Source organism: Clarias gariepinus, chromosome 27 (assembly GCF_024256425.1).
Source record: "Clarias gariepinus isolate MV-2021 ecotype Netherlands chromosome 27, CGAR_prim_01v2, whole genome shotgun sequence".
Taxonomy (NCBI): domain Eukaryota; kingdom Metazoa; phylum Chordata; class Actinopteri; order Siluriformes; family Clariidae; genus Clarias; species Clarias gariepinus.
In genome coordinates, this window is record NC_071126.1 from 15,375,746 (window position 1) to 15,400,683 (window position 24,938).

The following is a 24,938-nucleotide window of genomic DNA, read 5'->3' on the forward strand; positions in this document are numbered from 1 at the left end:
AATTTCTTATAGAAGCAATAACATTGCGCTCTTTTTGCAGAAGGAATGAAACTATATGCTTTGTAAGCAAAAAAAAAAAAAATTACTTGACTTGACTAAGAAAATTGTTAGGAGTTTCTTAGCAGGGGGGTCTAGTGGTCTCTGACCCAAGGGGTGGTGTCACTGATTTGGAGGATGTAGTCATTGACCTAGAATTTAGTCACTGAGCTAGGGAGTTGAGTCACTTCTATGTAGTGGATTAATAAGTTGGGGGTTTCACATAGCAACAAACACAAGGTGTTTGCAGTTGTGTATATTTCTGCACACAGTACTGTAGCTTCCCAGTGTTCCCAGTGTTCCTATTCTCTGTGTTTATTAACAGATAATATGCCCACTTCCTGTATCGACTCTGATAATTAAATATGGAATGATATCTGCATGAAATTCATACCATGAATGTTCGTCAGTTGGAGACTACCTATATATTGTATTTGCTGGACATTCTGTTATAAAAAAAAACAAAAAGGGGTGGATTGTGCTATTACAGAAGAAAAAAAATCAACCACATGGCGGTGTGGTTTTTTTTTCTCTTATAACTTAATGGATTTTTATTTTTATCTCCTATACAACACAATAAGCCCACTTACAGTTTACACCTAAACAATGAAATGTCAGATTTTGTGTGCTACATTTTCTGTTGTGCAAAGCAGCAAAAACAGTTAATTTGCATATCTTGACAAATATTATAGACGTTATAATCTGGCATTTTCCTTATCAGACTAGCTTTTTTCCTTTTTTTTAAAGTTATTATCAAAATACTGTATTAAAATTAGCACAGTAACCAGAAATTCTGGCTAAATTACTGCTACTGACAATTAAGCACAACATTCTGATCCATCACAATTAAACATTGAATAACAGAGTATTCAGTTCTGATTGTTTTTCCCTTTCTCTTTGAGAACTTGCATTTAAATAACTTTGCAATCAACTCTTTACACCAAAAATAAAAATCTAATAATCCTGTCTTAATATTAAACGTCAACACTTGTTATGCTTACAGGCACCAAGGATGCTCACAGGATAATATAGGTCTGTCTGCCTAGGAAAAAAAGACCCTATTTATCTTTTTGTGCCGTAGCGTCTCATACATCACCTGTCCAGGGAGGCGGAATAGTCATTGTCTTCTTGCTGAAAGGCAGTCAGAACCCTTGTGTGTACAGAACAACTGGTGACAGAACTTCTAATGTCAACTACACAGTATGAGATCAGGCCCCTGGGGAAAAGCACAGCAGTCTTATTTACAGGAAATAAACTGTTACAGAGAATCATGGATCACCACACGGTCATCTTTTAGCTTCTCATTTACTAGTTAATAATTACAATGTCATTTTGACACTAATGGGGAAGGAATAGAACATCTGGTGGTGTGCTGTTGTGCGAAAATATGGATTTGTTTGGTTTATACTACAGCTATTTAACAATGTTTAACAAAGTAGAAAATGCAGACTGTCATGTACCTGAACGCCTGGAAGACCTTTCCCAATTTGCTGATAGTTAAAAAAAGCTGATTTTGGAAACCCCTTCCATAAATACCATGATATAAATGTCTCTAGAATTGGCCCATTGAAAACCTGTTCTTTACAATTACACTTGCCAATATTTTCATTTAAACAATATTTACTATGCCCATTTTTTATGTCAACTCATCAACTACAAATAAATATTCAAATATTAGTTTCCTCATTCTTCTTTATAACAGAAACACCAACTCCTACCCCTTACCTTTTTTTTGACCTTTTTTTATTGAAAAAGCCATTTTTAATGACCAGAGCTTGCACAAGCTGGTTTGATTTCCCCCTATTGTGACATCATATAAGAAGATCCCCCCCCCCCCCCCCGACTTTTCCCTTAGCCCTACTGTTTCTTAAAGTGGTGTGGCTCAGCAGCAGATCATTTACATAGACACTGAAACAGCACATTTAGAGGTTGAATGAAATATAGGGACTGAGGTGTAAAAAAAACTGTATTATCTAAGGGATATTTTAGGTTGAGAATTAATGCACATACACACACACACACAGACACACACACTATGGGGGGGGATTCTCAGCTCTCTAAAGACTCTAAATCTCACATGTACTCAAAGTCACATGACTTCTAAACATGCACATGTATTCAGTTCACAGCACACTACTTACCCTAGGTACACAAGGTTTAGAGTTTTATTGTCAAATATTTGCTTGGTGTCATCCTACCATTACTCAGCCTATTCATGCTTGTGTTTTTGCTGGCTGTGACCTTGGCTATTGCCCTTTGGATTCTGTCTTCACAGTTGTTTGCTCATTTCTTGACCCTTGTCTTTGTTTGTGACCTTGACTCTGACTGTAGTTTTTTAAATTAGTTTGAACTGCAATGGCACTTCTCTCTATGCACGCCTAAAACATTATATATATATATATATATATATATATATACACACTACCGTTCAAAAGTTTGGGGTCACTCTCTAACTCCATGATGGTTTCTGATGTTTATTTCTTTCTACATTGTAAAAGAATGCTGAAGGCGCCCAAAAAATGCATTAATCTCCTTTGAACAGTTAATGGTGAGATGTGTCTCCTACAGTACTTCTGCTCTGTAAAGACTTCATAACGCCTCTAATCTGAGGTGCTGTTAATTGGTCATTTTTCATATATACACTCTAAAAAACGCTGGGTTGTTTTTTCTACCCAAGCGCTGGGTTGCCTCTGTTGGGTCATTTTTCTGGGTTATTTACAGAGAGTTGGGTAGTTTTTGTGTAACCCAGCTGCTGGGTTGAGGTTTGATTGGCTCCTCCCCCAAAGTTCACCGGTGGATTCAGCGGCTGTCAGTTAGAGCTTCGTGTCTCTCTTCAGCTCCCACACCGCTGATGACGGTTCATTTAAGGGAAAATGACGTTAAATACAAGGTCTGTATACACATGTTCACTCACCTAAGTCACATATGACTGAAAAATTATTACTATATATAACATTTATTACTGTTACCGTGTTAAGGTTACACTTAAACTTTCAGGCTGGTCTGAGGTAAGATAATTTAACTGACAATAGCTGCTATAGTTAGCCAAAGAACCCCAGCTGTGTGTGAAGGAAACGGATAAGATGTCTGAGCTTTTTATCTTTCTCTGTAGAATGTTTGCAGGGTGACGAAACTGTAACTGTAGTATTAGCATGAAGCTAGCATTTAGTTAACATTAGAACTTTATTAATCTCACTGTTTGAGACAATAAAATGCTGGGGTGTTACAAAACACTGACCCTCTCACAAATATACACACCTGCTAACCTCCCGTTTTTCACTAGCTAGTAATTTACTCCGCGGTCAAAAGTCGCCCGCGTTTCTCCCGAGTTATAACAATATTTTACACCTTTCCCCATTTGGCAAGTAGTATGCAAATATGGCTGCTGCATGTAAGCTAACCAGGTAGCCCTCTTTAACCAAAGTTGCTTGTGACTCAGGCTAAATTAACTATCAGTCAGCTGTACAGATAACTACTAGATGGAAGTATTAATATTTGGGTGATTGTAATGTGCCAGTATGACACCAGCTATGACAATGCATCTCCTCGGTAATTAGCTTAAAATCAACGCAGACCACAAGATCAACTAGTCTGACTAAAAAAATAATAATAAAAAAAAATATATATATGAGCTTTATCCCAAAAGCCATGCTTATTTTGCATATTTTATTTTTGTTAGTAGCTGTGTCCATGTTTTTGTTTCAGGTTACCTATACCCTAGCTTTGTCATTTTTTTATTTAGTATAAATCCTATTACACATTAAATTGATAGTCTTGTTCAGTTTAATCTTTGTTATTTAACAAATTTTTAACTTTTTTTCATTTTCTTTCTAAGGTTGGCACCAACATGGTGAAATACCTCCAGCAGGCTGAAAGGTCAAGGCCGTACCCCTACTGTACATCCTGACGTTGGGAGATGATGACCAGCGCTGCTCTCAGGCATTCGTCATTCTGGTGGGACAGGCTCTGGAGCAATGCACACTACTTGGGGCGGTTGATGTGTGCTTCAAGGCATTTTATATTTTTGACATTAACTATTTAAAGTAGTGTGCACCTGTATAGGACTTTTTGTAATGTTGCTATGAAATAGCGAGGCCTACTTGAAAAGTCATAGACAGTGTTTGTATGTTAAAACGGAACCAGGGCTGAATAGTTTTGTTCTGCAGAAAAGATATCTAATGTCACAAAGAGATCCTGCTCTGTAGAAGCTGCCTCAGCCTATTTGTGTTTTTACTCCATTCTGCCCTTGTGAGTAATAGTATGGTAATGATATCGCTGTTGATTATCTGTTCTTGTGCTTTTGAAAAATAAATGTTTTTTCGATTAACATTTAATAGGATGTTGTTTATTGCATATATGTATGGTTTGCAAAACTTTAAAAAAAAATTTTGTAATAAACCAGTATATCAAAGTAATTTAACTGTTTAATAGACGTGGGTATTTTTTTTTTTTTACAGATTCACTGTAAAACATGAAAATAATAATAACATTTGTGAGGTAGAATTACTGTAACTCAACATTCCAGTTAAAATGAACCAACATCTGGGTAGAACGTTTGACCAATTTATGCGGTAGAATTAACCCAGCATTATAGTTAAATATGACCCAGCATTTGGGTTGAATATTTAACCCATTTTGCTGGGTTAAAAAAATAACCCATTTTGCTGGGTTAAATTAACCCAGCATTTAGTTAGTCCAATAGTTACCCAGCAGCTGGGTTAAAAACAACCCAGATTGGGTTGTTTTTAACCCAGCATTTTTTAGGGTGTATATATATATATATTTCAAGGTAGTGTTTTATTTAAACCTAGATACATTAATTGTTTTTTACTTTTTAAAGAGCTTCTACTTGGGAACATTTCTGAAAGGGAAACAATAGGGTTCTGATTTTTTTTTCAGAATGCTTCAGAAGATAATTGTAATGTCTCAGTGTTTCACAAAGCTTTAAAAAATTCTGTAAGGTTCCTTCCGATTCTCTCTCATGCCTTCCTCCCACCCCAAATTAAATTAATTATCACATTGCTCATTCTGTTTGCAAAGAAGCTTGCCAAATCCTTCATTTACATCTTGAACAGAACTAAGCACCACCTTTTAAAAAGGTAATAACTTGCTAAGCATACAGAGCGTCAACTTTTAAAGACTCATTGTCAGATTTACGTGTATAGGAAAGTTCCTCTTTTCTAAACCAACACAAAACATTTTACTCTTTTTTAAAGTCATTACCAAGTTTGAATATATATATATATATATATATATATATATATATATATATATATATATACTGTATATAATCATATACATTGAAGAATAATACATATACTCATTAACATTAGTTAAAATGTCATGCATTGATTATTATGAAAAAAGAAGAGAAAAGAAGGAAAGACTTTATTGGTTACACCACTGTACAGTGAATTTCTTTTTAAGTACTAAAAAAACTGAGTGCTATTTAGATAAACTGGTATAAGCCTGTGGCCTAGCACGCAGTGGCTAGACATATGTACTGTACATATACATTATTTCCAGGATCTCCATGCATTTATATTAGAGAGAAATCGAAGACATATTGATCTTTTGATGCTTACAATGCTCTCGCTTGTGGGCATGTTCTATTAAGACTCCTACAACATTCAGGACATTATGGACATTAATCAGCTGAGGTGCTGAATCAAGAGCAACATCATCTGGCTAAACATATCAATTACAGGCGAATCCTTAGTAACAACATCCGAGACTAGCTAGCTACTGTAGCTTCTTGAGTTCATTTTTAGGCAAGGTATATAGGTTTGTTAAAGCAATATAAATTAAGTATGTACGTTAACCAGGAAGTTAGTAACAGAGATTTTCATTGTTAGCAAGCCAGATTCACTGATATGACAGTTAGATAATTAGCTAGGGTTAGGGTTAGGAATATTGTCTAACCCTAGAACATATTCAAATGCTTTTTTTCCCCAGAAGCTGAACTCATACCTGTACTTTATAAGTCTGTTTTGTAATGTAGCCTGTCAGACTTAAATTCCTTGATCCTGTACAAGATTTAAAGATGAAAAGAGCTGCAAAATATCTTTAGTTTCTAATGAAAACATACAAATAATGCATTGTACATATTTCCGCAGACATTTTATTTTTTGAAGCTCCATTTTATTCTTATCCGTATCTGATGCAGAAAAGCTAGTTCATGCATTCATGACCTCCAGACTGGACTATTGTAATGCATTACTAGGTGGTTGTCCTGCATCCTCAATAAACAAGCTTCAGTAAGTCCAAAATGCAGCTGCCAGGGTTCTCACTAGATCCAGAAAATATGATCACATAACCCCAATATTATCATTAATATAGAATTAATTACAAAATAGTATTACTTACATACAAGGCTTTAAATGGTTTAGCTCCCACATACCTAACCAGTCTTCTGATACGCTACAATCCACCACGTTCTGATCGTTCCCAGAATTTCAAAATCTACAAGAGGGGGTAAGGCATTTTCATATTTAGCTGCAAAGCTTTGGAATAGCCTTCCAGACAGTGTTCGGGGAGCAGACAAAGTTTCCCAGTTTAAAAGTAGTATATTGCACTTTGAGCTGCATAACACACATGATGTTATATAATTTCTATCAGTTACTGTATCACCCAGATGAGGATGGGTTCCCTGTTGAGTCTGGTTCCTCTCAAGGTTTCTTCCTATTGCCATCTCAGGGAGTTTTTCCTTGCCACTGTCGCCGTCACCCTTGGCTTGCTCATCAGAGACATTTCATTCATCATTTATTTATTCATTTCATTATTATATAGACACATTTTTTAATCACATATACGTTCACATATTATTATGTTTTTCTTTCTTTCACTTTTGTGAAGCTGCTTTGAGGCAATAGCCATTGTTAAAAGCACTATATAAATAAAATTAAATTGAATTGAACATTTGGGTGTGAAACAGGCTTGGAGTCATATCAAAGTCACCAATAGTGAAACATGGCAGAGGAACATATGAGATTGTTTGAATTTGTTTCAGAGTTTTTGACATACATGCCACCATCATCACATACCAGAAAACAACTGTGCAGGTTTACAGAGCTTGATTTTAAATGTCAACTGACTCAGCGTGCAAATCGGGCAAGCGTAGCATGTATCGCATTCAACATGCAATAATGAAAGTAGCCAAGTATTAGCTGGCAGTTGACTTTGATGGTTATTTGATATTTATGGAAAACAGCATTTGCATAATGTATAATGTATATGCCAGGTCTGCAATAGCAAATGATTCATAAATATATTGTATTATAAAATCTTCTCTTCCTTACATACATCATCTTGGGTCTGAAGAAAGACCCATAAATACACCAAGCTGACATATTGTGTAATGTATGTACATGGGCACTGCCAGAGTACTGAACACCCGTGCTGATATTCAGTACAACAGCACAACTTTGAGTGTGATATTGCTTTAATACAAAAGATCCACATACACCATTTATTACCAATAGAATTGTTCTTTTAAGTAACCACGACTGGCAGAGCTAGTGACCAATAGTTGGTGTAATTAACAGGGGTGAACATAATTTTTAATTCTTCTTTCCAGTACTATGGAGCCAAAAGGTGAGAAGAATCAATCCCTTGTTCCACACACCAAGTAGCACCATTGATCAAGAGATAGAGAAGGATTTGGGGTCAGCCTTGTGTTAAAAGCTAGTCTACTTTGTAGCTCATGTTAGTTGTAAATAACAGTACAAACAGGTCAGAGGCAATTCGGAACAACTTAAAACTTTTGCTAAGGAGGCAAATGTTGTTTAAGACGACATAACATAATATTATCAGATATGTTTTCTTGCTGATAGTGCTTTCGTGACTGGTTTTAAATGTGAGCTTTGGAAAGGCTCCTTAGTAATACAAACTGTACTGACCTACAGTCATGTGTAAAAGTTAGTACCCCCTCCTATAATTCTGAGTATGTAAAAACAATCATTTGATCGTACCAGGTCTTGGTATTAGGCAAATACAACCTCAGATGGATGACATGTACAACTTATACACAGTTTTCCTAAGGTCCTTAAGGTGCTTGACAGTATTTATGATGTGTTACTGGTGAAATGCTGTTTGGGTTTTTAGCATCGCATGTTCAGACCAAACAACTCCTATTTAGACTTATCTGTCTATAGGTCATTATTCCAGAAGGCCATTCCAGTGGATGTTCAGATGCAGTTTTGCTAACCTCAGTTGTACTCCTGGGTTCATTGTAGACAGAAAATACTTTCCCCTGGCAACCCTTCCAACCAAACCATACTTTAGTCTTCTTCTATTTTTTTTTCTTATAGATTGGCAGCTGTGTTTAATGCCTTTCACTTTCTCATTGTACAATGTTGAACTCAAATAGTCTGGAAATAGTTTTATAATCCTTCCCAGATCAATGGGCAGCAACAATTGCTTCTCTAAGACCATTGCTTATAACTTTTCCTCTTGGCATTGTGCTAACACAAACCTGACAGCTCCAGACCAACAATGGGCCAAAACATCTGCTTTCATAGAGGTCTTCAAACCTAATGACCATCAATTAATCAAGGGCAGATGATTAGCAGAACCTGGCTACAAATTACCCTCTTAACTTACTGTCTTGCTTATTGTAAAAGCAGTAAAGGAGTACTTGTTCTATCCCATGTGTTTTTTTTTTTAAATTTATGTTTTATTGGCTTTGTTTTTATTAAACAAACAATGGCACATTAAAAAAAAAAAGGATATGTTGTTGCTTGTCTGAGGTTGTGCCTAATACTAAGACCTGCTATGGGTCATGACTGTATGACTGTACCTTCACTCATGACTGACAGTTAATGTAATTAAAAATACTTTGTAATAATTTGTAAAGATTTTGGGCATAAATATATTACGGATAATTAATTACAAACATGGGTTCACACTTAATGTACAATCAAACTGTACATTTTTTTTTTTATTTGGCAGTTTAAGGGTAAGTGTGACTTTTGTATTAAAATAGAAACCTAGGCTCATTTAAATTTGTCCAAAATTCACATGAAATCATGTTGAAATATTAGCTCTAATGCTATAGCTAATCCTTCCAAGCAGCTATTCAGTGTGTCTCTGATCCCCACCACTCCAGTTCCATTGAGGTTGGACTTCTAAAGAGAATGATTTAACACTTTAAGTGCGAGTGGGTCCTCCAGTGTGAGTGGGTCTTAATCATGTGTGTTTGGGTGAAAGTTATCATGCTAAAGACTGAGGTTTTATCATACTGTACATTTTCCCTACAGATACAGAATGACTAATCAAAGCCTGCTTATAGTGCTGGGGATATGGAATTGTGAAGTTTTAGGCCACATCAACTGTATCACTAACTGAAAGATGAAGCTATGGAAAAGCTATAAGAATTAGAATTTTCCATACTGTATGTCCAGATGGTTTGTTTGGGCGGCACATCCCATGGGTGCTTGATGGGACTGGGATTTGGCATATTTGGAAGCTGGATCAGCAGCCTTAGGCTTTTTTTTTTCATGCATTGCCCCATGATGTGCTGGGCGCTCTGGTACCTTCCGGCCATCACTAATATTGACCTTTTTTTCCTCAGCAAGTTGTGCTAATTGGCTTTTCTGTGGGATTGGACCAGACAAACTAGCTTTTGCTCTCCACTGGCATAAATGAGCTTTGGGTGTCGATCATCCTTTCACCAAATTACTGGTATATTATTTAAAATCAATGTAAATGTGATAGTGTTATGTGGTGTTAAAAATTATGGTTAAACACACACAAACAGTGTATGTTACAAAAATACTATCGTTACTATAAATAATCTCTTGTAAAAAAAAAAAGAGATTTAGATATATTGGTGTACGGGTCTAGCAGTCTTGCTTCTTTCAATTAACCATTCTACATCTGAAGCAGACACATTGGTCAAGGTGCAGGTCTAAAAGTCTCAGTGTTTGGATAATGGAGGATGACTGTAGATACACTGTGAATGCAGAAGGCCAATGCAGCGGGACGCTCACACACAAGCACTCATTTGAGCTGAATGAGAATACAGCATGTGTTCACCTCTTCCAACCTCTTGTCCTGAAAATTATACTTGGGGAAGGTTTTTACTCAATAATGGGGACGGAGAGCTGACAGGAATTAAATGTTCAGAGTGGTGTGAAGTGCTTGGCGGGAATAAAGGATGCCCTTGAGCCTGCTGAACCAGTTTCTTCTTTATCCTTGAGCTATTTAAAAGTGACTGAGCTAAGGATGAAAAAAAAAAAAAAAAAAATTATGCCTATTGTACATAACATTGCAATGAAAAGTATTGTAAAGCATGCTTAAAGCTAACGGTGGCTGATGAAATCTGTGATAACACCGTCAAACTAAGCACAAACGTTTGCTCTGCATTTGAATGGACAGAAAACACTTTTTTGGTGACCCATAACAGATTTTAACAGAATATCTTTTGTCATGTCAAAATCAGAATAAAAAAAAAAAGTCTTAGCAAACACTGACAATTAAAGGGCTTATAGAGCTCATAGCAAATGAATGGCTCTGGGAAAGATAGAGGGTTGAATATAGATAAGTCACACGATTCAGTTTTGAACATGGATGAGTGCCCCAGGCGTACCAAAGTAAAAATTTCCAATATATTAGCGTAAACAAAGCCTTGTATAAAATTAGGCATCTTGTTTTCCTCTGTGGAAGGCATGAACTCAACTCCAGGGTCTACAGTTGCCTGTGGAGTGTCTATAAAGTGACTGACAGTATATACTGTACATCTCCAAACACAACCAACCTTTATGGACTGGAATCTGGAATTTTCTCAGTGATTAAATATCCTTTTGATTATGATTTTGATAATCAAACTTTAAACCAGGGGTCTTCAACCAAAATTGCTTGAGGTCCAGTAAATAAACACTCCTCACCAGCTAAGGTCCAGACAACCCAAAACAGACACTGATGCTTTAGGTGTATTCAATATATGTTTTTATATGGATAAACATGTATTTTCTTATGTATAAACAAACCAATTTACATCCTTCACAAATTGGATCTCATGTTAATGCTGTTCTGTTCTGTCCTTTATGTTGCTTTGGTACAAAATAATTTACTTAAACCAGTAACAATGTCTGACAAAAATATGATGAAGGAAACCATGCCTTTATCTCTAAATCTGAACAGAACATGAATTAATTTAAACATTAACAACTTAAAAGTTGCCAACCACTTAAAAATTAACAACTCCTTTACTATTTCCCCATCTCTAAAGGGCTTGTTATGTTTTCCTAAAATCCCCTGTATTCTCAGTGAACATTGATAAGCTCATTGCTGGGCGGTGAGTGAGTGAGAGAGGACCTGTGTAGATCACTCATACTGCACTTTAAGCTCATTTATTTTCCTCGCCCTTACCTCAGACTGCTGGGGGTACGTTTCTTTAAAGTGTCTATGTTTAGCTTCGTAATGGGTTTAATGTTCCCACTTTTGACAACCGCAACAGAGTCAGAGCAAATAACACACACAGGCCTCGTAGAGCTTGATGCAGGAAGAATGAATGCATATTTTCCCACCCATTCATCGTGGAAAACTCCCCAAATCAACTTTTCAAAATTTTTAACGTGACATATTTTTTTTTTGCGCTAATCTGTCTGTGCGCTGCTCTCGCTTTCTGCTCTCTTCAATGCACGCATGACTGCACATCTGAACGTATCAGTTTAAATACCTTCATGTGCCCGATATACATTTTCTTTCATTAAAAAATAGCGTTTGCTATATATATAGGCTTCGCGGTCCTGATTCGGACCGGGGTCCGCCAGTTGGCGACCCCTCCTTTAAACCATTGGTTATTTTAAAACCAGTAGCAAACTGTATCTTTTAGATTTAATTGCTTCAAAGCTATAGGATTTCTCATCCTCGAAACAAACCAAAATTGATGAAATGAATCCACTGTTACAATGTTTTTAACATTGCAACACATAGGACACTCTTCCTAGAGCAGCCTGCCTGGCCAAAGTGAGCGACTAGGGGAGAATGTCCTTAGTCGGGGAGAGAGGAGAACCTTTCTTGTAGTATTTTACTCAACAAGACTTGAGGCTGTAATTGGTGCTTAAGGTGCTTAAAAAAAATTAAAGAAATCTCATGGCCTGAGAGTCCTTCAGGTGCCTTTGGCAAACCCCAGGCGCCTGTCATGTGCCTTTTTTATGGGGTGGCTTCCATCTGGCCACTCTACCATGCAGGCCTGATTGGTGGAGTGCTGCAGAAATGGTTGTTCTTCTGAAGGGTTCTCTCTCCAAAGAGAAACATTGGAGCTCTTTTAGAGTAACCATCAGGTTCTTTGTCACCTCCTTGACTAAGGACATCCTCTCTCGATTGCTTACTTCAGCAAGATGGCCCACTTTAGAAAGAGTCCTGGTGGTTTCTAACTTCTTCCCTGTATGGATGTTGGAGGCCATTGTGCCTACAATGCTGCAGAAATTTTTCTGTACCCTTCCCCTAATTTGTGCCTCGATATAATCCTGTCTTTCGGAGGTCTACAAACAATTCATGGCTCTGACATTCACTGTTAACTGTGGGACCTTATATACTGGCAGGTGTGTTTCTTTAGAAATAATTAACTTTTATTAATTAATTTAGTCCAATTAACTGAATTTACACAGGTGAACTCCAATCGAGTTGTAGAAACATCTCAAGGATGATCAGAACCTGAGCTTAATTTTTGAGTGTCATAGCAAAGGCTGTGAATACTTATGTTTTCCTAAGTTTTCTTCAGTTTAAATTTGCAAAGATTTCGAACAAACTTCTTTTGTGTTGGGGGTGTTATGCAGAATTCATTATTTTTTTAAAATTCATTTTAAAATGAGGCTGAAACATAGCAAAATGTGGAAAAAGTGCAGCGCTGTGAATACAGTACTTTCCAGATGCACTACATAATCAAGCATTATGTCCATAGGTGTAGTGCTGGTATACTCTGGTTTGAAACTAATATACATTTTTGGTAAGAGCTTCACGATCCAATAACCAAATAGCATATTTTATTTTTAAGAAAACTGTTAATACAAAGAAATCGTTTAAATTAACATAGTCAAATCTAAGGTATTGACTGATTCACTGCATTAACTCCTGCATTATGTAAACATGCAAGCGAGAAAACATTCCACCTTAAAATCTGCCAGTAGTCTCTCAGTATTACACATTTGGAGGACACACAAAAAGAAACCTATTAAACTAACAAACAATTTAAAATGCATTACAGAATCCAAGGTCAGAACGGTTTCACACTAATTTTATTAAAAAGCCATCAACAATAATAACAAATTAAATCGAAAGAATAAAGCGCATGCATCTTTTCTTCTGAATAAAGAAATGATCCCCATGGCAAGAGCCTTTCAGCAGTGCCCCAGGGTATGCCTCTAGTGTTCAGTAATCACATTGCAACATGGATGGATTTTTTCTTAAGCTTAAAAATACTGACATTTTATTGGAAAAGGTTTGCAGAATGGCACATGAAATGAACGCCAGGTCTGGTGCGAGCATCATGCTTTTTTGCGCTTCAGTGAGGCGCATTGACTGGGATGTACTTTTTTTTTTCTTGTCCACCGAAGGAGAATGGCCTTGTTCCTTACACCATTCGCTGTTCCCCTTAAAACGATCAGTTTCGTTCCCTCTGGTTTGGAACCTTACAGCAACTCACAGCAACTATAATACAGCAACTCACTCTATACTGATTAATGATTACACATACCTGGGTTTATTCACACAAGGTACAAAAGGATTCTTATTTCACACGTTCTGTATGAAGTATACGCTCTGCTTTGCATTGTCATCAGTCTACAGTATTAAAAGCCCTATATTTTGCCTGATTGTTCTGCAGATGCTCTTTAATCTGTTTATACTGATTCTTCTGGATGTCTTTTTTGCCTCTATGGACCTAAGCCTGTTTTAACGACTCTGGTTATTCTCTCTGTATTTTCTGACTTTCCCACTAAACTTATTAAAGCTTTATTTTGACTATTCCCTTGTGCATTTATATCTTTCTAGTTCCTAAATAACATTGGGAATATTTTCACAACGTATTCACAATTTCACTTAATTCTTGTTAGTTTGTCCACAGCTGGATCACATCAGGAGGTTCGGCACAAGCATTTTGTTTGGAATTACCGCTTAATTTACTGTTTAATTAAAGTCTGCATCTGTATTGTATTTAATATTATGTTGAAAAGTCCTGAGCCACACGTAATTTTTTTAAATTTTGCAGCTTCCTCAGGAACTTTTGCCTCTCATTTTGTGTCCAAACCTGAGCAGTTTCAGAGGAATGTATTTTGTTTGTTAAGCCACACAGTGACCTATGAATGGTTCAAGCATAACAAATATAAGGCATAAACCAGTGAAAAACAGGTGCAGATGATGACAGATGATCAGGCCGGTGATTAGTATACTGGTGAGGCTGAAGTGGCTGAAACAGACGAGAGGGGAAATGAGGTCGCTGTTCATCTTGTTAAATAAGCAACCAATTTTTAAATTGTATCTTTTGGCACTTTTTAGCCCATCACAGTAAAACATTTGTTCACTTTTTTTTTTAAAGTACTTTCTTAAAAAGCCAGAGCAGAGTACTAAATTAAAGATATGTACGATTTGGTAATATTATAAAATAGCCCATTTAAAAAAAAATAGAACAAGCACATAGTGTCAAGATAATTAATATGGCTTTTATGATTATCATCTCTAATATTATGATTATTATTGTTCTAATGAAGATGTTGATGTAAGAGACAGTACAGAGTAAATTTATTGCAAACCAGGCAAATAGTGTAAATATAATATATTGTCTATACTGTAATAAGTAAAAATTACCAGACTTTTTGTTACTGGAAAATAACACTCATGACCAATTTACGTTTAAATGTTATTATAATAGTAGAAGTAATTACATTATTGTGAAAATGTTAATTGATTCATCTCCTTCATATGAATAATAATAAAAACTGAACATCTAACACGCAATGTAATTCCGGTGTTTAAACTCTTCAATCTACTCCTTTTTTTGAGTGATAAGATAACAAGCCTTCAAATAAGGCTCATTACTGTTACAAAGCAGTGAAATCTGAAGCACATGCTGTGCTGTAAATGACTTCATATAGACACAGCCAGCAGGGGAGCGTCACGGCATGATGTGTGAAGATCTGCTATCTGGGATGATGTTATCATATCCCAGCAGGTTTGTTCAGTTTGATCCACAAAACAGATGTGAGAAACTCCGTCACATCGTGATGGTTTCATACGGTGTAAAAACTCAGCCTGGCTATTTATCTTCAACTGACTTTTACTGTATTGGAAAAAAAGGAAAACATCAAGATGTCGTCAATGACGGATTGATTAGAAAAGAAGAAAAAAGAGTAAAGTATAATTAAATAAATGTCACCCCATGAGTGAGTAAATAAATCAGTAAACATGTCAGTCGGTACTTTATTTATTGCTTACTTAGTCAGTAAGCTATTCAGTAAATAAATATCAGCAAGTACAGTACTGACTAAATTCTTGAGCCATCCCTCATTTCATTATATAAAATTACATTTAATGATATAAATTAAATTAAAGAAATGGGAACAAATGTTTTACAGCGACAGGCTATAGAGTGACTAAAGATTTGATTAAAAACTTGCTTGTTTAGAAACAGGCCCAGCAGCGACCTCATTTCCCCTCTCGTCTGTTCCAACCGCTCAGCATTCAGCATCACCAGTATTATACTAATCACCGGCCTGATCATCTGTCATCTTCTGCACCTGTTTCTCTCTGATTTATGCCCTAAGTTATGGTTTATTAATGCTTGAATGATTTATAGGTCACTATGCGACTTAAACTAATTTAAAAAACATTCTTCTAAAAAAAGGTTATTTAGACTAAAAGTGAGAGCTAAAAAAGTAATTTAGAAAGCCTGGAGAACTATTCCCCAAGACTATTCTAAGACCACAAGAATGTCTGGATCTTTGGGAGCAAAATATGAAAAAAATAGCTGTGCCAGTGACTTTTTTTGCGTAGAATAACCCCAAAAATGCCAAATCACAAACCAAAATAGGTACTCAAAACCCATATTTGCAACCAAGTTAAATAGTAAGGAATTCCATGAAAATTTGCATTCAATTATACACTTATCTCATATACGCCATTGAATTTTGAAAAAACTAGTGATGAATTTTTATTTATTTATTTTTTTTAAAGATTTCCTATTCTGTATCAGTTATTAGCAAGTTTAGAATCCCTTGCCCTCTGTGGTAATAAAAGTACACTTTTTTATTATATATATAATACAGCTGAAAACCTCATTAAAATTTGTTCAATAGTTTATATATGATGCATGCACAAACAGACCAAAAAAAAAAACATTTTGTGTCCTATTCCTCATCTTACGTCCCCCAAATATTTTTTTGTGAATATCTTCAACAAACAGACACGCCCATGTTACAGTTTTATTATGCGTATAGATGAAATGCCACTCAAGACTTACTGAATTAAGTAAATAAATAACCAAATCAGTACATAAATGGCAATAAATTAGATAGCAACTAAATGTCAGTAAATCCATACAAATGTTAGTAAGACATCAGTAAGTCAGACAGATAAGATGAGAATGACATAACCTTGTAATAATCATTCTATGTGTGGTCATGAGTTGGCTTGACAGTTCATGTTCAGTGGTTTAAAAGAATCATACCACAGGTACATTAGCTCCCATAAAGTCTAATGTTAAGTTACTTCTAATTGTACTTGAGCAGATTTTAATTTTACATAATATGCAATTTTAGTATGTAAGCGTGGCGTAATTTATTTTGTCAAGCATTAAAAAAACATTTATCTTAATATGCAGTAAAACATGCACAGACGAGGATGAACTTGGCAAATCGTTTGTTATAGTTATCCGCTCATCACCCTCTAAGAACCTAAAGTAATTTACATCATGCTACTAAATATGAGCAGCTACCATTTGGCCTCATAGAGGATTTTTTACAATTAACTATGAAAAAATATTAATTAGTTGTCATTAATTATCCTGAGCCTTGAGGCAGCGTTTTTCTCAGGCTTCGAGTAAACAGTAATTGGCTCTTGCAGTCACTATTTGGTGTATTTGGTTCATTTATTTAAAAAATAGGTCTTACAGGAACTTTAATATGAATCATTGCCAGCACACAATATTAAATTTACACATATTATTCTATTATTCATTCCCATCTGCTCGAATACTTTTTTCCCTGTATGCAGTAATCTCTTCTGTATTACTCTGAAGGCTAATGGAGGAAGATAATCACCTCTTTTTCTTTCTCATCTACAAGAACATATTGCGTTATAAAATATTCTTTAGTATTCCTTATTGAAGTAGAATTTTTAAATACACTTTCTACAAACAATTCTTGTAATATTTCATGGAAACAGTTTTTAAACTGACTTTAGTCCTTTCAGCTGGTCCTCAAGAGGATCTCCAACCTCATTCTGGCTCTCATTAATTAAAATAATTACAGAAACTTTTTTAAAACAACATCTGCTTCAGGGGAAGAGTAAAGGAGCTGGGAGGGATAGAGATCCAGTCTTTTGGAGAATTCATTGGCATTTCAGATTAGAAGCCTTGTTTGTGGGGAAAAACAACAACAAACAATATTTATATTGAAAAAAAGGAGATAATCATTTTTATTGCTGCCGAATCTTATGACAATCTTGTAAAAATGTGTTTTTTTTTTTTTTTTAAATAAATATATGAACTTTAACCCTTATTTACATTTTGTTCAGTAAAATTTTTGGGTGCCTGTTGGTACATACATCTATTTTCATAGTAGATGCAGTAGTGCAACTTACTGGATGCTAACCACCGTAAAACAAAAACAACAACAACAAATGAGTAACTTTCACTCATTTTGGCAAATTATTGTCTGCAGACACACATTGTTGTCTATAACAGTGGTTCTTATCTCTTGTCGTGGAATATCACCTGCCCTGCACATCTGTTTAAGTAAACTTCCCTTGGCAAAATTCCTTCATTTGGAACGGCCTGTAACGTCACCAGTGCAGAGATTACTTCCTCGAAGTGTTACCATGAAAATGTATATCTGTTGTTGCTACTGTGAAAATTTCACACTAATAAAATTAAACATTCAATAAAACAAAAACTGATACCATTACAAATCGTATACCAATGAAATGTGTACAACTTACAAATAAATTATTTGATTAATGTACAATATGTGCTGAGAAATTATTATTCTGCATTTTTTACAGATTAATATACTATGCAATAGTTAGGATTTATTGATCAAATATATCTGTAAAAATAAAATTAAAACATTATCAGAATTAATAACTAATTCTTCATAAATCCCTTTTAAGCTTCAGCAAGGCACAATGACTGATGGGAAATTTTCTATTTCTGCCACTGGCGAAGTCATGAACCATTGTTCAATTGTTCCTTACACCATTCACAGATCCCTTTGAACTAAGGTTCCCTGCAGTTTGAAATCATATTTAACATGGTTGAATAAAATGTGCAGTCTACTTTGCAGGGAAAGTCTGTTAATTAGATGATTAGTTAAATCATGGAGTTCTGGTAGCTGTGGAAACACTAAACTGTGCAGGGCAGCTGGTCCTTCAGTCCTGGGGGACTCAAAACACCACAGATGAGGAACACTAGTCTATAACGAAACATTTTTGTTGAATATCTTTTAGATGCATTGAGCCATCACTAGCACTGGTTTATATTTACAAAAACAATGTTTAATTACTGTACTATGATAAGGCACTATTTAAATTAAGTTAATAATATTACTTTAGGTCAGGAGTTGAATAATCACTTCGTGTGCAAGAGACATTAGATATACTGTATACGTGAACAACAAGAAGCTGTTACATTTGATACGCTTGGCTTTGTCTGCAATGTGGATTTGACATATATTATACAAAGGTTCTTTAAACAAAAAAGGTGATGTCACAAATTAGTTCTAGTCTATCTAGCTGAAGAGTTGTGCTAATTGATTAAAAAAGTCCCATTCAGGGAGCACATTTGTAAGTTGGATTTGTTCGTAAGTCTGATAAAGTCTAATACAGCTTTGTCACGTATACAGTATATCTAATGTCTCTTGCACACAAAGTGATCATTCAACTCCTGACCTAAAGTAATATTATTAAATTAATATTATTAAATTATACAATGTAAAGCATAAAAAAAATCAAACACACAGGTTTGGTGTGTTGGTTCGCATGACTGCGCATCCAAATCATGAGGGGCATCGCAGCAGGGTCAGCTGACCTTGTTTAAAGGCAGCCCTGGTAAGACGTTGGGGAGGACATTTCTTTGTACAATACACAGGAGCTACTTCCACGATATGTTCGCATTTGCAAATGTTCATAGATCTGTGGTCTGTTTCTATCTGTGGAAATTCATAACTCGAATGTTCATACAGTCAGTCACAGTACTATAAGAAGGCACTGTCTTTATGAACTGAAGTGAACTGCTAGTGGAGGACGCTGATGATTGTGTAAACTACCAAAAGAAATTTGCATTTATAATGTTTCACATGAACCTTAGGATTCACCTTAGGATTCAGCTATTTGTCACATGTACCATTACCTTCGCATATTCCAGTAAGGAAGGTCAGAGCGCAGGGTCAACCCAGATTTGGCATCCCTGGAGCAGATAGTGTTAAGGGCCTTGCTCTAGGGCTCAGCAGTGGTAAGAAAAATTGTCTGGTTCAGATACATATAAAAAAATTCCAGAGCACAAAAACTGTAAATTTCAGAACCGAATATAGTAGAAAATGTTAAAATACTGCAAGGATTTTTCCAGGCCACCATCTATTTTCTGTACATGGTAAAATGGCATTAGTTTCTTACATTCTCGGGGGGATGTAATGTATAATATATGACCGAACGGCCATTACATTAATTTGTGGTTCTGCCTTAAATGTGAAAACACACACTTGTATAGAATGTCTCTGTATGCTGTAACCTTGTATGTGAACCAGTTCCAGCATGACAACGCCTGTACACAACACAAGCTCTATAAAGACACAGTTTACCAGTCATGGGTGGTGTGGAGGTACACAGTAAAATAAGCAGTGTTAATACGGCAGTGTTGCTTTGTCTTTACTCTTAAGGAGTTAATTCAACAACAAATAGTGAAAGATACCCCCTAGTGTTGGTGATAACTAGCAGAGTTAATTTCTGCGTCGTTAACTTTACTCTGTGAAGCTCCGCCCCTCAATCTACCCCCTGCGAAGATCTGAACTGGACAGGAGTGTTCTGGTCGCCATTTTATTTTAGCTCCAATCGACAGGTAAGCTTGTTTAAGTAACGTACTAAAACACAGTTTTAATATTTCATCTAAATAAATGTGCTAATGTTACTGTATATGTTGTATTTTGATGCAATTTTTGTAGTTTTGTCGATTTAATTTCGGAACTTCCGATTAGGTAACGTCGTGGCAAGTTCATGCGTTTTCGTCATGCAATGCTAAAACAAATTATGACAATAATCTAACTTAATTTGTTTGTTTGTTTTCCGTTGCAATTGGCATTATATCACATGAATATGGTTTAGTTGTTTTAATGTTGAATTATCTAACGTCCCAACGGGCATCGGCATTTTTATATGTTGGATAACGTTAGTTGAAATTGTAAAGTTTCAGCTTGGACTGTAACTTTAAATTAGATATTTGCATTATGTAAGTTATGTCAATGTTTAACGTATAATTCATGTAATATCGGTGCTGATGTACGTTAGATTTAGTTGATTTTCCACATGTATTACGACGTTAGATACAGTATTCTGTTTTAACGTTAGGCGCGCTATGGGCTTAGCGATGGTTTAAAGCTGTGCAACGAAGGAATAAAACGCCCGCTATGTTAGTCACAGAATTAACCGACATGGTCAGAACGTTACATGTTAGTGCTAGTATCCTGTTTGTAAGAAGTGGCAGTGTTTAAACGCTGTATATTAGAAAAATAACGAAAATGTGCTTTAATCTTGACAATGAAACTGAGTTGTGCAATATAATTGACATATTGTCGCTGTTTTACATTCTCAATTTAAGGCAACTTCGATCAGAAACTGTATGGCATCACTAGATGAAAAGTGACTGTAAGTATTTACTGAACTATTTGACATTTCTTTTGCTATTTAGTATGACCAATTCTTAGATCCAACTGAGGTGACTATGTAAATTATTGCAACAGTATTACTTTGGGCATATTTATTTATATGTTGGGCATGAAATCTTTTTACACTATAATGTGTGTGATACTCTTGTCACTTCTCAGATCATGCTAGTTAAGGTGAAACTTGGGGATGCCCAAAAATTTGTCAAGATAACTGAGCTGAGCCTGGAGGAATTTTTGACTGCTGGTAAAAAAAAAAAAAAAAAAAACATATATATATATATATATACTTCCATTACATTCATTTTTCTATTTTTATTTATTTATGTTACTTGATGAGTGTCTAGTAATTTTACATGAGACTATATATAGTCACATGTTGCTTGTTCCCTGATGTTCAAAGTTAATCATTGCTGTGTAAAACCTTGTAAGTCCGTATACTTTCTCATAAAATTGCATGCTTTTTTGTTTGTTTGTTTGTTTTTTTTAAAGCATTTTTAAAGTTTGGTGTTCCATCTGTACCAGAGAATGTAATGGTTTTTGATGAATCAGGGACTGAGGTGGATGATGATGTTTTTGAGGATGTAGTCAGATCCTCAGTCGGAGTCCTTACCATAAAACATGGAGCAGGTTTGTATTTATTACATTACACATTAAAAATTTAATACTACTAATTAACAACAATTCCCCATAAATATTCATCTGCAAACAGACTTGGGCTCTGCCTCTCCACAAGCCTCTCATGGGCAGTCAAATCAGTCCCTGTCTTCCATTGACTCCAGTGACTCACAGGATACAGTCATTATTGAAGAAAGCTCCTCCAGTAAACGAATGAGGTTAGACGATGAAGCTAAAAAGGTATAATAATTTTTTTTCTGCACTTTTACATTTTGGTGGAAAAAAGAGAGAAAAAAGAATGGAAAAGACTGTTAAAACTCATAAATGTATTTTTAAAAATTAAATTTATTTAAATAAAATTATAAAATTAAGGCTTACTGATATGTATGTATGTATGTGTGTGTGTGTGTGTATATATATATATATATATATATATATATATATATATATATATATATATATATATACACTCACATACATATATATGTATATACACATATACATATACATACAAATATTTATTCATTTTATTATTTGTTTGAGTTGGTAGAAACCATTCTTGTCCAAAAACCTGGTGGGGAGCATATAATAAATGAATACAACCGAACCAAGTCTCTGGGGGACGAAACAAGGAGGAAAATGGTTAACATCTTAACAGCTGACATGACAGAAAAGAATGGGTAATCTTCATAATCATTACCTGGTGTATATATGATCTCTATAGTTTTACATTGTTGTTGTTGTTTAAATTCATGCAAAGGACACTAAAAATCTCTTTTTTTTACTGCAGTACATCACCACCAAAGCAGGTGAAAGAAAAATATGCCAGAGGAATTGTGGCTTTGTTCCCTTACCTGAGTGACCCCTTTTCTAAAAATGGCTACGTAAGTGTCAGCTTTGAATTCTAATTCTTTGTTGGCATGTTAAATGTTGCTGATCTCACATACCCATAGGTGGTGTATTTTGCTGTTGAATTTAAAGACTTTACCTTTATTTTTGTTTTCCTAAGGAACATTATTATGATGGCGAAAGCGGTACTGGGTACTTAGCATGGAGACTCAAAACTATACAGAGAGGCTTAGCTAAGGAACGACGTGCGTCATTTGAAGGTACATGATGAAATTCTGAAATCTACCTTTTTTGATTATGTAGCTCATTTTGCAATCTTTTACAGGAGTTCTCTTGCGAAGTTGCCTGTTTTAAGGATTAATTTCATTTATCGTTCATTGTGCAGTGTTGAAGCTTTTAAAATGTTTTGTGGTTCATCATCAGGACAAGGAACTTCTGCTGAAGCGGGGTCTGGTGGACCAACTGTAAGACGGCAGTCAGAGTTTAATCCAGAGACCACCCTGAATGAGGATGAATGCAAGGAAGCAATAGCATTCATGAGCCATTCCTCTGATGAGGACACCATCAAGAAGAAAATGAAATTGACATTCGACTATCGCCGTAACATGGTTCTTGACCCCATGCAGTCCAGTGATATATTGACAGTCTTTCCACGATTCAAAGATATTAAAGGCTTGGTAAAGTGTTTATAATCATACTTTTTAACAAATTAACAATACAATAAATTGTACTGATGTTTAAATGGAAGTTTATTTACTGCTTGCTTGAGTTTATATCCATAATGATTTGTCTGGTACTTAGAAAAAGAAATTGTCACATCCTTTTCTGCCTCTTCTTAGATTGAGCAAGACTTTGTTCTGATGTTTGGAGAAGGAGTGTCAGGCAAGCTACTGGAGAAGTGGACCACTGCATTCAAGAAAAAAGTGATTCAGCAGTGCAAAAAGCTTCCAAGCACCAGTGATTTGGAAGAACTACTGCTCGCAGCTGCATCTCCTACTGGTGACTCAGAAGAGGGTGTTAACTTTGGTAAGATGTTTAAGATCAGGTTTTTACATTAAATATTATTTAGAAATATTAAGATTAAAATTTGGTACCCATACATTTTTAATGTTCTTTCTATTTTTTTACTTTTTTATTTTTTTATATCTTTTACTTTACTTCCAGTTTGCATTATTGATCAGATTTTGCTGACATAATGTATGTGTGTAAACAGGCTGGGACAGCGACCTCTCTTCTATAATACTTCTGTTGCATCTGATCCCACCTTCTGCCCAAGGCCGGAAAAGACCAGGAAAGGTGTCTGCCTCTCAAGCAGAAAAACACCTTGTTGTCTTCAAGAAGGTTTGTTTTTTTTCTTGTTTTATTTTCCTGTTTTATATTTAACATATTTTTGATATCTCTCTCCAATTTGCTTGGCCTTCTCAGAGTGGAACAAACATTGAGGAGCATCTTCGAGAAATTACAGCTGTTGCTCAACCCTACCTCCTGGCCGTGGGACCTCAGAAGAATTCAGTTCACAACTACTTCATCGTTCTTGATCGGCATGCCATTCCATGCAAGTCAACCTCTTCTCTTGGTGCCGTTGACGAACTGTTTAAGGCACACTTTGTTTTTGGAACATCTTACAACCTTATGCTACACAACATGTACACTTTCATTCAGACCACTGTGTACAACATAGATGTTGGCAAAGTGAAAGAGAGTCCTCGTGTTGCTGAGGTTAGAGCACGGCTGCTTAGCTAGGTGCTAGGTGCTAAGTTTAAGTAGTTTAAGTTTTTCTGCGTTCATGAAGTGTTTTGTTTGTCAGGCTGAGTTATATGGTTCTAAATTGCTTCTTAGGCACTTCAGATTAGTTCATGGTTTTGTTCCTGGAAAGAATCTTCGCCTTAAATGTGTAGAGGCAGGGTGTTGTTCTGTGTTTGGGACTTTTTCAGGGTTTAGGAAACATTTGAATTCAAAACATCCTGAGCAAAATGACCAGCATTTTGACACCATTGACAACTGTGAGACTGCTGAGGCAGAAGGACAAAGTAGTGCTCAAACATTTGATCAGGTTGACTCTGTTAGAGAGGTGGCCACGACATCTGTATTGTTAAAGTCAAAAAAGAGCACTTTGGATATGTGTGCATCTGCTGTTGCACAACTAAAATTTGCTGGGTTAAGTCAATCTGCTGTAAGTGGTTTTGTTTCATCTATGGAGGAAATAGTTTGTGAGATTCACAGTCAGGCCCAGGATACAGCTTTGCTCTGTCTGTCTCCACATGACATTGCAACTAAAAGGAAAATAGAAAGTTCATTTCAACATTTGGAAAATCCATTTACTTTGTTAAATTCGGAAGCCAAACG

General features: G+C 35.6%; 2 protein-coding genes across 2 annotated transcripts; both read left to right on the forward strand.

Annotated features, from left to right (window-relative positions):
- Nucleotides 1-19,958: 19,958 nt before the first annotated feature.
- LOC128514654 (uncharacterized) lies at nucleotides 19,959-23,060 on the forward strand. Its single transcript, XM_053488446.1, has 8 exons — nucleotides 19,959-20,068; nucleotides 20,221-20,305; nucleotides 21,288-21,372; nucleotides 21,618-21,755; nucleotides 21,838-21,983; nucleotides 22,287-22,423; nucleotides 22,534-22,627; nucleotides 23,016-23,060. Exons 1-8 carry the CDS (start codon nucleotides 19,959-19,961, stop codon nucleotides 23,058-23,060), a joined length of 840 nt encoding a protein of 279 aa, XP_053344421.1.
- Nucleotides 23,061-23,128: 68 nt separating this feature from the next.
- Nucleotides 23,129-24,335, forward strand: LOC128514656 (uncharacterized). Its single transcript, XM_053488449.1, has 4 exons — nucleotides 23,129-23,269; nucleotides 23,432-23,618; nucleotides 23,806-23,933; nucleotides 24,018-24,335. The coding sequence occupies exons 1-4, from the start codon at nucleotides 23,129-23,131 to the stop codon at nucleotides 24,333-24,335; spliced, it is 774 nt and encodes a 257-aa protein (XP_053344424.1).
- The last annotated feature ends 603 nt before the right edge of the window (nucleotides 24,336-24,938 follow it).

Excerpts from the sequence above, each read along its gene's own strand:
- LOC128514654 (XM_053488446.1), top strand. The coding sequence starts at position 19,959 with ATGTCTCTGTATGCTGTAACCTTGTATGTGAACCAGTTCCAGCATGAC. Across the intron at positions 21,373-21,617 it reads GGAGGAATTTTTGACTGCTG|CATTTTTAAAGTTTGGTGTT; the intron begins GTAAAAAAAAAA and ends TTTTTTTTAAAG. Across the intron at positions 21,984-22,286 it reads TAGACGATGAAGCTAAAAAG|TTGGTAGAAACCATTCTTGT; the intron begins GTATAATAATTT and ends TATTTGTTTGAG.
- LOC128514656 (XM_053488449.1), top strand. The coding sequence starts at position 23,129 with ATGAGCCATTCCTCTGATGAGGACACCATCAAGAAGAAAATGAAATTG. Across the intron at positions 23,619-23,805 it reads AGAAGAGGGTGTTAACTTTG|GCTGGGACAGCGACCTCTCT; the intron begins GTAAGATGTTTA and ends GTGTGTAAACAG. Across the intron at positions 23,934-24,017 it reads ACCTTGTTGTCTTCAAGAAG|AGTGGAACAAACATTGAGGA; the intron begins GTTTGTTTTTTT and ends TGGCCTTCTCAG.